At 41.6% G+C, this 15,139-nt stretch overlaps 1 protein-coding gene across 2 annotated transcripts in view; it reads right to left on the reverse strand.

Moving 5' to 3' along the window:
- Positions 1-11,894, reverse strand: part of NRBF2 (nuclear receptor binding factor 2) — a 30,746-nt gene extending 18,852 nt beyond the window's left edge. Inside the window, exons 1-4 of one of the 2 annotated variants that reach the window (XM_065408088.1) lie at positions 11,800-11,894; positions 5,669-5,753; positions 4,037-4,077; positions 1,945-2,693 (exon numbers count right to left, since the gene is read on the reverse strand). In XM_065408088.1, coding sequence (XP_065264160.1) covers positions 1,974-2,693; positions 4,037-4,077; positions 5,669-5,753; positions 11,800-11,853 — 900 coding nt within the window. In that variant the 5' untranslated portion in view covers positions 11,854-11,894 and the 3' untranslated portion in view covers positions 1,945-1,973. Of the gene's footprint in view, positions 1-1,191; positions 2,694-4,036; positions 4,078-5,668; positions 5,754-11,799 lie in introns of those variants that run through there. The other variant, XM_065408087.1, reaches the window with a different exon arrangement.
- Positions 11,895-15,139: the final 3,245 nt, after the last annotated feature.

Here is a 15,139-nt window from a genome sequence, read left to right on the forward strand (position 1 = left end):
GACTGTGCTTATTTCAGTCAAATTAAGAGCAATAGATTACCTTACTGTGGGAGGATGGGAAGGAAGCAAGGTCTCTCTAGCTTGTAACTAAGGAGAAATTGAAGAGATTAATCTTCGTACTACTGTAGCTGCCCTTGTTCAATTTGTGGAGGAAGTTGTCCTGGAGTCTGATGTAGGCTGGAGAACAATGTGAGAGGTTTCCTTTCAGCGTCACTGTTTTGCCTGCTTGAGTACTCATCCTCAATGGATAAGTGGCTTGGCATGAAGCAGAATGGATAAGGCCTAAGACTTGAATTATGCTTTAGTGGAGGTGGCCAGTCCAAAAATGATTTCCTGTACAGTGCCAGGAGCATGCCAGACAGCAGCTGTGGCAGCTACATAAAAATGGTTGAAATGATCCCACAACATCTAGTACCATTTATTGGAAGGTTCACAGAGTGCAATTAATTAGGACCTTAAATAACTTTAGTTATTTCACCACCTTTGGAAGGCATGCTAGCTTTTCAGTTTACATGTATGCAACTGCTACTGTTGGATTTTAACTAGTTATCTGAGTAGGAAGTTCAACATCCCCCTTTCTATGTATACAGAAGTCAGTGAACTAGAGAATTTGTTTGTCAGTTTAGGAATACAGCAAAATTTCTTGAGCTGTGAGCAAATTCAAACCTGTTCCTTGAGCAAGTCCAGTGTTTTTGTCTGCATTTCTTTCCTCCAGCCCTTGCCTTCTATTCAGGGAGAGAACAGACCAGGCATTGGGGAAAGAAGAAAATTTGCACAGAAGCTGAGAATAAGAGGGACCATGGTGTTCTCTCTGCACTTCTGCAGAAAGCTGGCACTAAAGCTGTGGGCACAAGCTCATTCTGTAGAGGTAGTACAGAAAACCATTGCACTTGTGCTTTGAGTCTTGAACTGAACGAGCCGTTTTGGAATCTGTCCCCTCTGGTTTCTACTCATTAGGTGCATCACCTCTTAAAATTGTACAGACAAGAATGTCATTTTACAGACCACCACAACCCCTGCACTCTCCCCAAGTTCTCTATATGCACCTGAAGGTGAAAGGCTGGAAGTTGTGTTCCATTTTCCCTTACCACCGGCTATTTTTAGTGTAACAAATTGTATAGTTCAATTGACTGGCACTTTAATGTTTGTGAAGACTATTTTCACCCACTGTTATGGTGTTGATTACGACTTAGTTTTTTATTTTCATAGCCTTGGTGACTGATTTACAGATGTAAACAAATATTTCCTTTGTGCAATTAAATACTGCCCACTAGCATTACTTCCACTCATGCACCTCTGAAGAACAGGATACTTTTTCCTCAGGTTTTTTAAGCAATGTAACTTTTTTATATAGAAACCCAGAGTTAAATTTGATGCACCTTGATTAGTTATGTAAACAAAATCTAAAAAATTCCCCACAGAACGAATAACTTGGTTCCTCCATAGAAAGTTTATATATTTCTCCTGATTAATCTGAGGTTAATATTGTCAGGAGACAAGAGTGTGGCACATCGATCCATCTAGATATAGTGTAACTTATACACCTCTCCATTAACAAAATTGTGCATAATGAAATGCTTACAATCTGAATGCATGATAGAAAGCATCTTTCAAGCTGAAGTGGCAGCCATCTGGCAACCATAAGTTAAGTTCTGCATCGTTTATGGCATTATAGATACTTATTACACATAGCATTACTTCAAAACCCTGAAGGATTGTGTTTGAAATGTTTTCCAAGCAGTCATTTGGTTTGAAACGTCAGGAGAAAGACGCAAGAGCTTGCATTTACCAATTTATGGTACCCTTAAGCTCTATGATTAAGTGTATTTCACAGTGACAGTTGCTGTAATGCCTTTTCTCGCACAGTAAGATTGTGTTAGATGTTGGCTGCCCTTGGATCATCATTGTCCTGGTGGTTTTCCCTTTTCTCATTTGCTTAACTACCTTTCATGAGCACTTCTCATGGTCTTCGTTTAGCTGTTCATAAGTCCTTTCAGTATATCTTCAGAGAGCTCCAGTAGAGGGAGTTCAGGTGATGGAATGTCCAACGGAGGAAGATTAGGTATTGGAATGTCCTTAGCCTTCCCTGCACTTGCTGCAAACTTCTGCCAAGTTGAGGCTGAAGTAGTAGCAGTTTCTGAATGCTGTTGTAGGCCCCATAACTCTGACTTCTCCACAAAATCAGCATCTACATCCAACTCCTTCTCTACTGGAGCTTTTTGGAGTCTAATCCTTTCTGCTTTTAGCTGTTTATTTTCTCTCCTTAATCTCTCATTTTCAGCTACAAGAAATTCCACATGCCGTTTCAAATCTGCAATTTTGGTTGCCTGCTCCTCTATTATTGTTTTGTCATCTTTTGGGGCTTTGTTCCCAATACACACTTCCAATTGCTCCTCTCTTTTCTGAAGCAGAAATAATAGTGTATCTGGCTCCCTGTCAAAGACACCCTGAGTTTCCTGTAGATGCTTATTTGCAGAAGGACTGTATTTCTGAGTAACAGGAACCAATATGTTGTGGTCTTCAGATTCTTCAGCTGATGGTTTATAAGAGGTCTGAAGATGTGCAGCTATATCCTTGTCTGCATTCTGTTGGGCTTTTAGCCTTTCCTCTCTCTTTGCCCTTTTCCACCTCTCCTGGATGAGCAATAACTGTTTCATGTGACTATCCCTTTGTAATTCCAGTGATAATTGAGCCTGTCCAAGAAAAAGAAGATTGACTGAATTAACACATAGGCCCTAATACTGCAAGCATATATTTGTGAGTAAAGTTACAGACATGCTTAAGCGTTTACAGAATCAGCACCTTAGCATGCCCTGGACGCGAAACCTTTCTCTCTAGCTTCCGCAATGCAGATTCAGGCATTTATGCCATCAAACTCACTGTAACTGTAGTCTGTGAAATGGAAGTGTTGTGTGTGACTACTTAATTTTTGAACATATGTAATTTCTCTTTCAATCCATATGGAGACTTCTGAAGGGAGGAGGTAAAAGTTTGATTGGCCTGGGATAATCCACAAATGTACTTGGGATGAGAGGTCATGCTTTACTTGGCCAGTAATTCAACACGTGTGTTTTTTAAATAAGAAGCAAATCCTTTTGTTGTAGAATATAGCTAGACCACTGCGTTAATGACACCACCACTAAGCAGCAGAGATTGCTACAATGAGATTACATCAGCATTTTCAAACTGACCCTCTATTCTGAGTCCCTCCAATTGCTGGACCATTGGGGTGGATGTTCCAGGCTTGGCTAAAAAAAGTGTTCCATTTTTGATGAAATTTTCTCAATAGTTTAGCTATGTTTAAACAACAAGAATAATAGGGGGAGTGGGGCAATGTACTTTCCCCAGTCGTAGTGGCAATTTTATAGTCACTGAATCAGAGAGAGAGCACGACTTTACAGCCTGGTGACTCAGACACTCACTTGAAGATCCAAGTTCCCACTCCAATGACTGTTCCAATAAGTGGAACAGCTTCAACGGGAGAGACAGACAGACCTGCCATGGAGGTGACGCAAGTTCAAATTCCTGTTCCACATCAGGCAGAGGGGGAACTGAACCCAGGCTTCCCATACCCCAGGTACAATGCTCTAACCACTCTGTTTAAGCTTAAGGAAGGCTTCCTCTTCCTCCCCCACCACACACACACACATGCCCCACAAAGCCTGTTTCAGGTCCAACAAAATATTCTGTCTAACCCAAAATGGATATTCTTTAGTTTGCCCCAAAGAGAATTCTCTTTTCTTTTGTGGAACTGCCAGCGACTCACAATAAGGGGTTATTCACCCAGCTCTACTCCACCCTCCTGCTATCCCCAGCTACTAGATCAGCTCTTCGGGCCTTGGCATAAAGCCAGGCATAAATTAGAGCAGTGCAGCTCATTCAGAGTAGGTAGCATGACTATATGGTGTAAGAGGTATGATCACACAATTAGGACATAGTGTAATGGGCACATGCCCAAGGGCCAGAGTTAGTGTGTTTGTACAATAATACCTTCAACGTTTCCCAGTCGTGGAATGCAAGCTAAATGCAATCTCACCTGCTCGGATTGTGTCAGCTTCATGGCTTCAGCAAGGTATGCTGCACAAAAAACAAATTGGTAAATGCTTAGGCCAGGATTGTAACAATTAGAACATTCTTTTCTTGAAAGCTAAAGACTAACACATTTAAGTATTTTTAAAAGTTTTCAGATCTGTTCATTTTGTTCACTGAATCCACACACAAAGAGGGGTTTACACAGGCAAATTGTTGCTGGGAATATACATACTGCTTTTCAAATGCGTGTCTCCCCTGAAGAGCTTTAAGCCTACATAGTATTAAAAGGTAAATTACTTCCATATCATCATCTTTGAAGCGAAGTCTCTTTGCTCATCATGGTATAATATGCGTTGCACATTCCCATGTACGGTTCTAACTGCCTCACCTCTAAGGAGAGCACTACCCCCCACGCAATTTCATTACAACCTTTTCCAGATCAAACCTAAGGTTTGCAGGAAGTCCCCAAAGGAGCAGCAGCAGCATCTGTCCCCGCAGTACATAAGGAAATGACAAAGCTATGGGCCAGAGTCTGTCTTACATCCATTTAAAGAACATATAAATGAAATACAAGAACACTCTACAGTAGAGTACCACACTTTTCTTTGACTGCATTACTGATGGGGTAGGGAATCAATATCCATGGCTCCAAACCTGAATAAAAATCAATGCATTTTTTATTTAAATGCCTTTTAAAAATTAATTCTATTTAAAATTAATTTTGAATTTTACAACCTCTAAGGCCTAAATTTACTATAATCTATTAAAATTACTTAAGTATTCAAGCAGTACATATTTACTGAAATTTTAAAGAAAGCCAATCCACTGAACTGCTGGAAGTCACTTGCTAAGCACCTGGACCCAGAAGTGGTTGATGTGCTAAGTCAGCTTTTGACAGCAGTACCCTCTTCTCCAAATGCAGAGAGAATTTTTTCTTCTTTTCAGTTTCTTCTTCTAGTTCAACTCAGTGACTGGGGCAGGAATACAAGCGTCTCAGCTCCCTCTCCCCAGAAAGTATATTAAAAACAAACCTACAGCACTTGGAGCAGCCACCTATCTAGTGGTCCTCCATACGAGACCCAGGAAACTGCACCTATTCAGCCAGTTGTGCCTACTAATGCGGCCACCTCCCAGCTCTCCAGAGCAGATCTTACCTGTTAATAGGCAGCAGCTGCACATTCACAAATCAAATATGAACCTGAACACAAATCTTTGTGAATAAAGATGGAAGACTGTCAATCATAGGGTGGGCCTGCAAAACTGAGCTCATTACCCCTGAAGGTTGAGCTTTCTTGGTAAAAATTGCTTTATCAGCAATAGAGTCATTAAAAACATTAAGATTGCTAACCATCAACAGACTGTTTAGCAAAGATTTGTGGCTAAATATTTCCCACATTATGTTGATAACTAGCTACTCCAAGTAAGAAAGGCATGAAAGGTCAAAATTGAAGTGAAATTAAAGGCCACATTTCCGAGAGGCTTCCCACAGGGCCTCCAAACCTGTGTTCACATTTTTTGCATGTATAAAAACAGCATTTGTATATATGCAAGTATGTATATAGTTACTTGGCCTGAGCAAGTTTCAAGGCTGCTTTTGAAAACGATCATAAATATCTTATGGAAAGGTAACGCTCACCAGCTGCTTTTTTGTGACAAGAAATTGCTTCTTCGTATTTCCCTGCTGCCAACAACCGGTCTGCTTTTCTACTCTGCTGATGAGCCTTAAAAGAAACAAAATTTTATTTTAATCAAAGCTGAAACTAGAAATGGCTGGAACTGGTTTTTATAGTAACTAGCACCAAACAGATAATCAGGTGTTCACACATCATACATCTTCAGAGTCTTAACCCAAGATCTCCCATTCCAGACTTTGAGAGGCAGAGAAACAATTTCCTATAATGCTCACCCACCGCAGGACTTTTGTGGACAAATGTACTGTGCAGGTATGGCAAAAGGTTTAAGGTTTTATCAAGTGGCAGTGACTGTAAGGCTTCACACAGAATACCTAACATTTACACACTTGCAGTGGCAAACAAGTGTCTTAGGGCAATGGTCCATGGTGTAAGGAACCAGCCACCAGTGGCTATATTGCCATGAGCTACTGGAAACAATCCTCCAAAACTGCCCTTATTGATTCCTAATGTGAGAGCCTGGAATCTTCTCATAAGCAATGTGTGAGATCAACCACACATGCACTTCTCTTGTGGGACCATAGTTCCCAACAGCTTTTCATTTCCTTCACGATCCTGAAGAGCTCCCTGCACTCAAAGCTGACAAAATAAGAGAAGCACTATCATTTGATGCTTTACATAAAAGCCTTCAACTTGGTTAAAAGTTTACAAAATTCAGCATAAGCAGCCATACTTTAATAGCAGTAAGCTGCTTCATGGCAACAGATTAAGAGTAGAAGAGTTTTAACAAAGTAGAGCATGATTTAAGAGATACTGTTTCTAGAGAGATGGGTTTTTTGTTTATGGGCCCTATCAGTTATGTCAACCCAGTTAAGACATTTGGGTCGGTAGGGTAGTTTTTATAACCCAGTATTGACCTGTGTGAACAAAGGCTCAGACTAGACTCCAGGATCTTTGTGACAATATTTAAGTGGCGTTTACCCACTATGGGCTTGTCTATATGGTGATTTAGTGCAATCTACTCGAAACACGTGATGGCACTTTTACGGGATAGCAGCAGGATCCATACAGCCACTCGTTGTGTGACAGGCTCATGTGCTGCAGATTCACACGCCAGCTTGCACCAGGCACTACAGTGCTGTATGGATAAACCCTTAGTATTGTTAACATCCCACATTTTTGCTCATCCCCACGTTTGTCTGAACACGGCAGAGGAAGGCGATTCCTTTTTTCTGCCAATATTCCAAGGGAAAGATACTGTTCTATTACATCTTTCCATAGACACTCACATGAGGCTATACCAAGGAAAAGAGTTTATTCTCCTGACAAACCAAGGAGTGAATTCACAAGTATGTTAACCCAGAGCAGTGTTTGCTTCACAAATAGCCATTTTCTATGCTTCACCCTTTGGCAAGAGAGGTTGGTTTGTGCATAAAGTAACTTAATTTACTAAAATGCTCTTGAGAAAAATAGGAGCCCAGCTCAGAAAGTATATGAAATGGGACATTAACAGGAAATGAGCTTGGTATCTTGCATTAGTAATATCTGTAGAACCCTCAACACACTCAACTTTACAACTAGTTCTGTAGTTTCCCAAAGTGACAGTTTCAATATCAAAATGGGTAGTCTTGGCCTATCCAAGAGACAGGTCCAAAGAAGCCAGGTCAACTGGAAGAGGAGACATTCTTAAGTCTTGAGAAGAAAGAAAAAAGTAGCAATTTCATTTATCAGAATTAAATTCAGCAAAACAGAACCCCAGTACCATTTATAAATTAGCCTGGAATAATTTCTGCATAAGAATTTTCTACAGAAAGTGTCATTTAAAATTATGGTTAAATAGCTAATCACAGCAGGTAAGCATGTGAAAAGCCTTAAAAAAAACATAGCCTGTCCGATATTGTTTAGGCCTGTAACACTGCACTCCTGGAGAACAGAGGAGCAGACAAGTTTCTAATATGGTTACAATGAAGTTGTGTAACAGGGCATCCTCTGGTTGCAGTACAGTCCCTTTTAAGGGGAATCTCCACATCTTCAAGAAAACATGGAGACTTTAGGGAAGCACCAAACGTCCCTCTACTTGCTCATTAATTTTGATGAGCCACATGGGAAGTCAATTTTCCTTTGAGTGGGATGATTCAGAACAGTAAGACTGCCCCCTTTGAGGTAAGGAAAGCTAGAAACATGCTTGATTACTAATCTAAGGAACTGAACAGCTACAGCTTTAAGCGGTAAATAGTCACATGACTCTAGCCTGGGTGAATAAGAGCAGTCTCTCCCAAGTGATCCCACTCTACTGCTAGCTGCTGATAGAAGACTCCTAGGACAAAACAAGTAAGACCCTATGTGATTTTTAAAAGGTAGATTTGTGAATTATTAGTTTTCGAACAGAGCAAATCTATTGTGGTCTCCCTGGAGCAACAAGTTGACAGAAAGTCCTCTTTCCTTATGCATGCTTTATTTTCCTGAAACACGGTGGAAAAGTCTCTCTGGAAAGACTTTAGCCCACATAGAATGACTTTGCTTGTTTGAAGATATTCGGAGTTAATGGTAGAGCATCCTTCGGAAACTAACAAAACTTTAACAAGATACGAGGCACAGACTGCAATAGACTACACATGCTAAAAGCTACAACTGAAGTAAAAAAACAAACTAAAAAAATGAAGCAAGGAGGGCTGAGGAAAGTAACTTCAGGGAGGGTTTGTTTTGTCAAACTAACAAATGACAGAATTTAGCAACCTGTGTTCTGTTGCTAACACCAACCAGCTTCACTACAAACATTAGTGGGGGAGGGGGAGGTTCTTTTATAATGAAGCTATTTTGGGAAAAGGAAAACCAAGAAATAAAGGGGGTCCTACAATTGTAGACATGACTGAGGTTTAGTGGAGGTGACCATCCAGTAGAATTTATACAGATACAGTTCTAAGACATAACCCTACAACTAGACTAGTAGGATTATAATCCCACTTACTCAAAGTTAATAGAAACTTTGGGACCAGGAAAAACTCTGGAATTCCCTGAAGGAGAGAAGGAGCACAGGCCCAGCATCACTGCTCCCTTAATGGGCTGCGAGATGGTGCTAGATGTTAATGGGGAAGGAAGGAACTTATTCCTAAATAATACACAGCTGTTAATTCAAGAAGTCACTATAGTTGAACCAGTAAGTATTAGTGACCACAATATAATTAAGATATTCTTTCACAGAAACAATCACCAAAAGCTAGCACTGTGAGACTACCCTTTAGAAAGGAGGATTTCAAGAAGAAAAAAGTCAAAACCCTAAAGTCAGGCTTGAGGAAACTAAAATCCTTAGGCTATTTAGGCATACCATGATGACTCAGAAGGCATGCACAACAAGAAGGGGGATGCAAACAGAAAATGGTATAGTTAAAGGACTAAAGAAATTTGAGCCAACAGGTATCCTTCAGAAAAATGGAAATGCAGCCCAAGTGAAGCCAATAGAGAAAAGCATACTATTGCAGACATGTAAGGAATTAGATACGCTAAGCGCAAATAGCCAAATACATAAACTAGAAACTCTAAGTATCAGTTGCAGAAAGACGACAAGAGAATTTTCAGGTTTGCTGGATAAGCAGGATGTTAAAGGAGCAATTCAGGTGCAAAAGGACACTGCAAAGTAGCTAAATTATTTTTATCAGTTCTCTTCATTGTGGAAATAGGCGAGATGCTCAACTTCTCAGGTAAAGAGGTGATACAACAAAATGAAATTTTTAAAGTCACCAGGAACATATGGTATTCACATCCAAGAGTTGTTGAATTTTAGAATGAATGGTCTGAGCTGCTAACAAACCTATGCAATTTCACTAAAAAGTCAACATTCTACACTGGAGGAAAGAAAATATTGTACTTTAGAAAAAAAGTTACCGGGTGATCCTGGCTTTCAGAGCAGTGAGCCTAATTTCAACAGAGGGAAAACTGTTAAAAGCTGTAACTTACTTATAAAACACTTAGCCCTTATCTACACTACATAATACCTATGGAAGTCATTGCCACAAGAGAGGCCAAGAGCTCAGTGGGATTCAAAAAGACATTGGTTGTTTCCAGGGATGAGATGATTCATAGTTCCATCAGATAAGATACAAAGTTCTACGTTAAGGGTAAAAACCATACTTCAGGTTATAGTCACTCATTAATGAGGGGGTTAGGAAAATATTCCCCCATAAGCAGGTCATTCCATTATTTTTTTATTTGTAGGGTTTCTTGCACCTTCCTCTGAAGTTGTATTGGCCACTGTCAGGATGCTAGTGGACAACATATGTCACTACTCTCTTTACAAGAACTCCTATAGCACACACAAGAGTCTAGAGATATTTTTGTCTGGCACTATAAACCGGTACGGTGATCACACTGCTCTTGTGGTCAGACCATCTCTTTGGCCTAATTCATACTTTTGTTAGTGCAGAAGACCTTACTTAATGGTCTGCTTTTAAATGTCAGGAAGGGGCACTACTAAATGGTGACTCCTGCCCAGCTACCCATAGTTATCACCTATTTACCACTCAGAACTCAAAATTGATGATCTCTGTCTTCTAAACCCCCACTAGATCTTTCCTCAGTTGCTGACTGCAGTCCTATGTTTACTCAACTGCTTAACAAGGTTCTGGAGTGACTTCTCAACCTCTATGGCTCCTTCCTCCAGCACAATCTTCTTAACTTTCAGCCTGATTGGATGCCCATCCAATCACTAAATTACCCCTTATGTATGATTATTCACTTGTTTCTTGCTTGTGAGCACAGATCAACTTCTTACTACTTGGCCTTAGACCTTCTCTACATGACATAACTTTAAATCTCAGATTAGCCTTGGTGCCAACCTACTGCAAAATCACTATTTCAGTCTGAGTTCCTTATATCAATTTAGCTTAAATCAGTAAGGAATCTACTTTAAATCTATAAGGCACACATTAAAAGTCTCTCTATACAATAGGGTTCCACCAATTTAATTAAATTAGTACTTCTCTCATGCAGACAAGGCCGCAGTGTGCATTTTATCCTGTTTCTGTAATCCTAAAGTGTTTCCTTCCCACATGTCTCATATCAGGGGGTAGCCGTGTTAGTCTGTATCTACAAAAACAACAAGGAGTCTGGTGGCACCTTAAAGACTAACAGATTTATTTGGGCATAAGCTTTTGTGGGTAAAAACCTCACTGCATCCGAAGAAGTGAGGTTTTTACCCACGAAATCTTATGCCCAAATAAATCTGTTAGTCTTTAAGGTGCCACCAGACTCCTTGTTGTTTTGGCACATGTCTCATGTCACTCATATAAGTATTCTAGTACCCGGGCACAGCCAGAATTACTCCTTATCCCAATCTTGATTTGATGAAACAGTTATTCATGCTTTGATTCCCTCTACTAATCTTTCTAAACAGCTACAGCCACTTTTAGCAGTCCAAAATCTCCTGGCCCTATGACTAACTCTCAAAGTACTGAAATACTATACACCAGTGAAGGAACGACACTTACACAATACTGTACACGAGTAACTTCGAGTGTCTGTGTTACCTGCCCATCACCTTTTATTCTTAGGGTGTATACATAGAAAGACGGGGGATTTTCTAAGGGGTCTAACACCATATTTAACTCAGTAGCAGCTGTTACATTATTACTCCGAGCTGACGTGGCTAGAGGTGGTTTCTAATCAGGGCTATGAGGCTATTTTGAAGAATGTGCACCGCCAGGACCGACCAGACAATGACTCCACGGGTACTGCATTTCCCCCGCACTGGGACCTGCCCGGAACGTTTGTTTACTGTCCCGCTGGTGGGCACCAGAGGCTGGAGTTCAAGGCCCCTGCCGCAGGGCGCGAGGGGAAGGTGCAGCCGCTACTAGCAGCCTCCTCCACCTCAGCCAGCAGGGCCTTGTCCTCGCCAGCGACACTCAGCCCCCTGCTGTGCCACGGGGGCAGCTCCTCCCCCTGCGGCGGTGGAAGCCGCAGCGCAGCCGGGTCTCCGGGGCGTTCACCTCCCATTGCCCGCCCCAGCACCGACTCTTCTCGCGCTCCGCACCTGCATCGCCAGGCGCCCACCCTGCCAGCGGGGCAGCCGCCGCCCGCCCCTCACCCTGCCCGCCCCGGCGCCGCTGCCCAGCGACCCCTCCCCGCCCGGGGCGCGGCTCACCAGGTTGAGGGGCCCCTCCATCACCTCCATAGGCGGTGGGGGCTGCGGGCACATGGGCTCTGCGGCTGCGTCCCGGCGCCCCGGCCCCAGGCTCTGTCTCCTGTAAACACCGAAACACTTCCGCCTCAAGCACGCACGCAGTGGCGTCACCGCGCCGCCCGGAAATCTCGCGAGAGCCACGTCCAAATGCGCAAATCCCACGAGAAGAGTGGAAGGTCTCCATGGTAACGGGCACTGGGCCATGCTGTGGCAGCCGGCAGCGAATTTTCATTGGCTCGGAGGCGCGACTCGAACATGAGTGGTCCCGCTGCAGCCTCCCCGGGCTCTTTAGCGGAGGGGGCGGGGCAGAGATGCCACCTGGCCAGGCTTCCCCAGCCTCCTCTGAGGCGGGTGTCCGGGGTATCCGCATGGGTGCGCGCCTCCCGGGGATATCCATGCGCGCGCCCCCGCGCCCAGGGGTAGCACTGCTGTAAAGGTGCTGGGTCCGCCCGCAGTCCCGTTTTATCAGCATCACCCCCGGGTTTTGTACCCCCGGGCCGGGGGAAAGGACTCGGGAGCCGCCTGTGACTCCTCCCACTATAAGGTTAAACGCGGGATCCTCCATATGGCTCTAAGATCTTGGCTCTAACCCGTCAATTGTTCTATCAGAATATCGTCCACATGTAGCCGCTCCTACAGCACACGCCAACATGCCTCCTGCAGCACGAGGGCTGCAAAAATCCAGGTCGAGAACCTGGATGTTGCTGGAGGTGACCGAATTTTGGCCCCGAGACTCCCAGATTCTAATATTTTGGTTCACTAGGAGTGGCTACACTTGTAATGTCTTTTGATGCGGGAGCGGGAGGGCTGGGACCAAAAATCAGAGTCCGAGTTTTTCCCTTTGTCCTGTTCACTGCAAATTATCGTTGTCCACCTACCTCACAGGACCTCAAATGTCCGTACAAGAGTATTTACATTCTCTGCTTTATTATTATTACTAGGAGAAAAATGTGAAACTGTAGATGGACGTTTCAAGAGTCTTCTCTAGAATTCAACTAACTTGCCATTTGGATTGCCAATGTACATACAAAATTTAAGTCTAATAAATAAATCTTGGGAAGAGGTTCTACGGAGAACTAAGGATCCTTGAATGTTTTTCCTAAGGGATTTTCTGTTAAATGTCTACTCAGCGACAAAATTGTTGTTATTGGTACTGCAAAAAAGAGACTTTGTGACTTTGTGAATCTTGAAAAGAATGATTAAAATTTAATTCTCATTGTTAGAAACGTGTGCCTCATAAATCTCCTGTTCCTGTAACCATCATAATGTTTTTATAGACATTTTTATAATGTTATACTCTTCTGGGTCATGTTGAAAAATAAAGTTGAAAACAGTTCAATGTGCGAGTTCTCATGGAATTTGTGAAACTCCTTAATCACGTTGCTGGCACAACACTATAATGCTCTGCTGTAAGAGGATGTAACATATTTAATTGCAGTGTAATCTTTTCAGTCTTTTTTGTTATGTGTTTCAACAGTGCCTACCACACTGGGGCACTAGCCTTTGAATGTTACCACAATAATACAGTATTTGTACACTTAGTGATATGCGTTTTAGCTGATCAGCTGTAGTTTCTAAAAATCTCCGCTAGGGGTCTTCAAGGACCATCATTCTTTAAGTGGATGATGATTTATCCTAAGTGAAGGAATGTCTGCAGTAGTTGTATGACATTTGATTGAGTGGGAAAAGCTTCTACCGTTGAAGTACCCAGTGGAAATTACTGATTATCTTTCAGAAAAGTTCTTGATTATTTACTTTTGTAGTGTGCACGTTAATTTTAAAAAAATCTTGGAAATCAATTCATTTCCTACCTTGTGACTAATAATATTAAAATTAAAGCATTTTAAAAATACAGGTTACTTGTCACCATTTATCTCTTTGTTATAGTTTGCATTATTCTACTATGACAAGGAAGTATCAGTGAAATCAGTTTCACTTTCAAGGTTTTAGTGCAGCAATCTTTGGGCTTCAGATATTACAGGAGAAAGTTTTGATTTAAAAAAAGTTTTCCTGTGTTTTTATTTTTAATTACAAAACCATTTTTAGTGGTCTTAATTTTCATAAAAGTAAGACTTCTGTGTATAACCAAAGTTAAAAAGAGGATCAGAAATAATTCTTATGGTGAGAGAATAACTAAAAATATTGGTCTCCTCTAACAGTAAGGACCCAAATCTTTTGTAATGTGAATAAACAAACACCACCAGACCCTTCTTTGTAGTTGCTTTTACACCCTTTTTCTGCAGCACAGAATTTGGTGTAGCACCTTTATTCATAAATATCCATGCAGAACAAAACTATTCTTCACATGCCTCTGATGCTGGAATCAAGCTGTCTATGAAAGGGTTACAACTAAAAGAGAAACACCATCATTTGCAACTGTAATATAATGATGAAAGTGAGATTCTTTCTGGTACTTCAGTGAGTTTTTTTGCTGTACTGTATACTGTGGTAATGCCAAAGTGGGGCCTTTGTCAGGAGCACCGTCCTGTAGTGCTAAGGGCTGTACAAACATGGAAAGACACATGAAGAGTTTATAGTTTAAGACAAGATGACACAGGTGAGCACTAGTAACAACAAGAGGAAAGAATGATGGTATTTGTTCTGTTTCTTTGCATTTGGTTAAGCTCTCTAATGAACCAGAGACAGAAGGAAGAGAAAGAGAGACAAAGTAGCTTCAGGGATAATACTGTTAAAATAAAACAACTCCTTCTGTGATTCTTTTACAATGTCATATATGAAGGGTAACAGTAGAATGAGTGTGGGGGTTACCTAGATTAGCTATTTGCTAACAAATCAATGGTACCGAATAATTTTAAAAAGTTTGTTTTTGTTTTTAGAGTAGCAGCATGGTCCACTACACAGCACTGGGTTAAGGAGTCAACAGAGCTGCTGACTGACTTGGAGCAAATCAGTTATATTTGCCTCAGTTTTGCCATTTGTAAAATGGCTTTCTTTGTAAAGAACTTTGATATCTAATGGGTGAAAAGTGCTCTATATGAGCTGAGCGTTGCTATTAATTATGGGGGTGAAGGGTAAATGGAAGGATGAGTTAATAGGAGCACAAAAGAAAATGGATGGAAAGGGAAGAGGGATATTGAGAGAGAATTATGGAATGGAGGAGAGAATGAAGAGGAATATAGAGGGTAAGAAGAGTGAGACTACCAGCAGACATAACAGGAGTACTTGTGGCACCTTAGAGACTAACAAAATTATTAGAGCATAAGCTTTCGTGGGCTACAACCCACTTCTTCGGATGCATATAGAGTGAACCATATATTGAGGAGATATATATACACACACA

The sequence above is a fragment of the Emys orbicularis genome, chromosome 7 (assembly GCF_028017835.1).
Source record: "Emys orbicularis isolate rEmyOrb1 chromosome 7, rEmyOrb1.hap1, whole genome shotgun sequence".
NCBI lineage: Eukaryota > Metazoa > Chordata > Testudines > Emydidae > Emys > Emys orbicularis.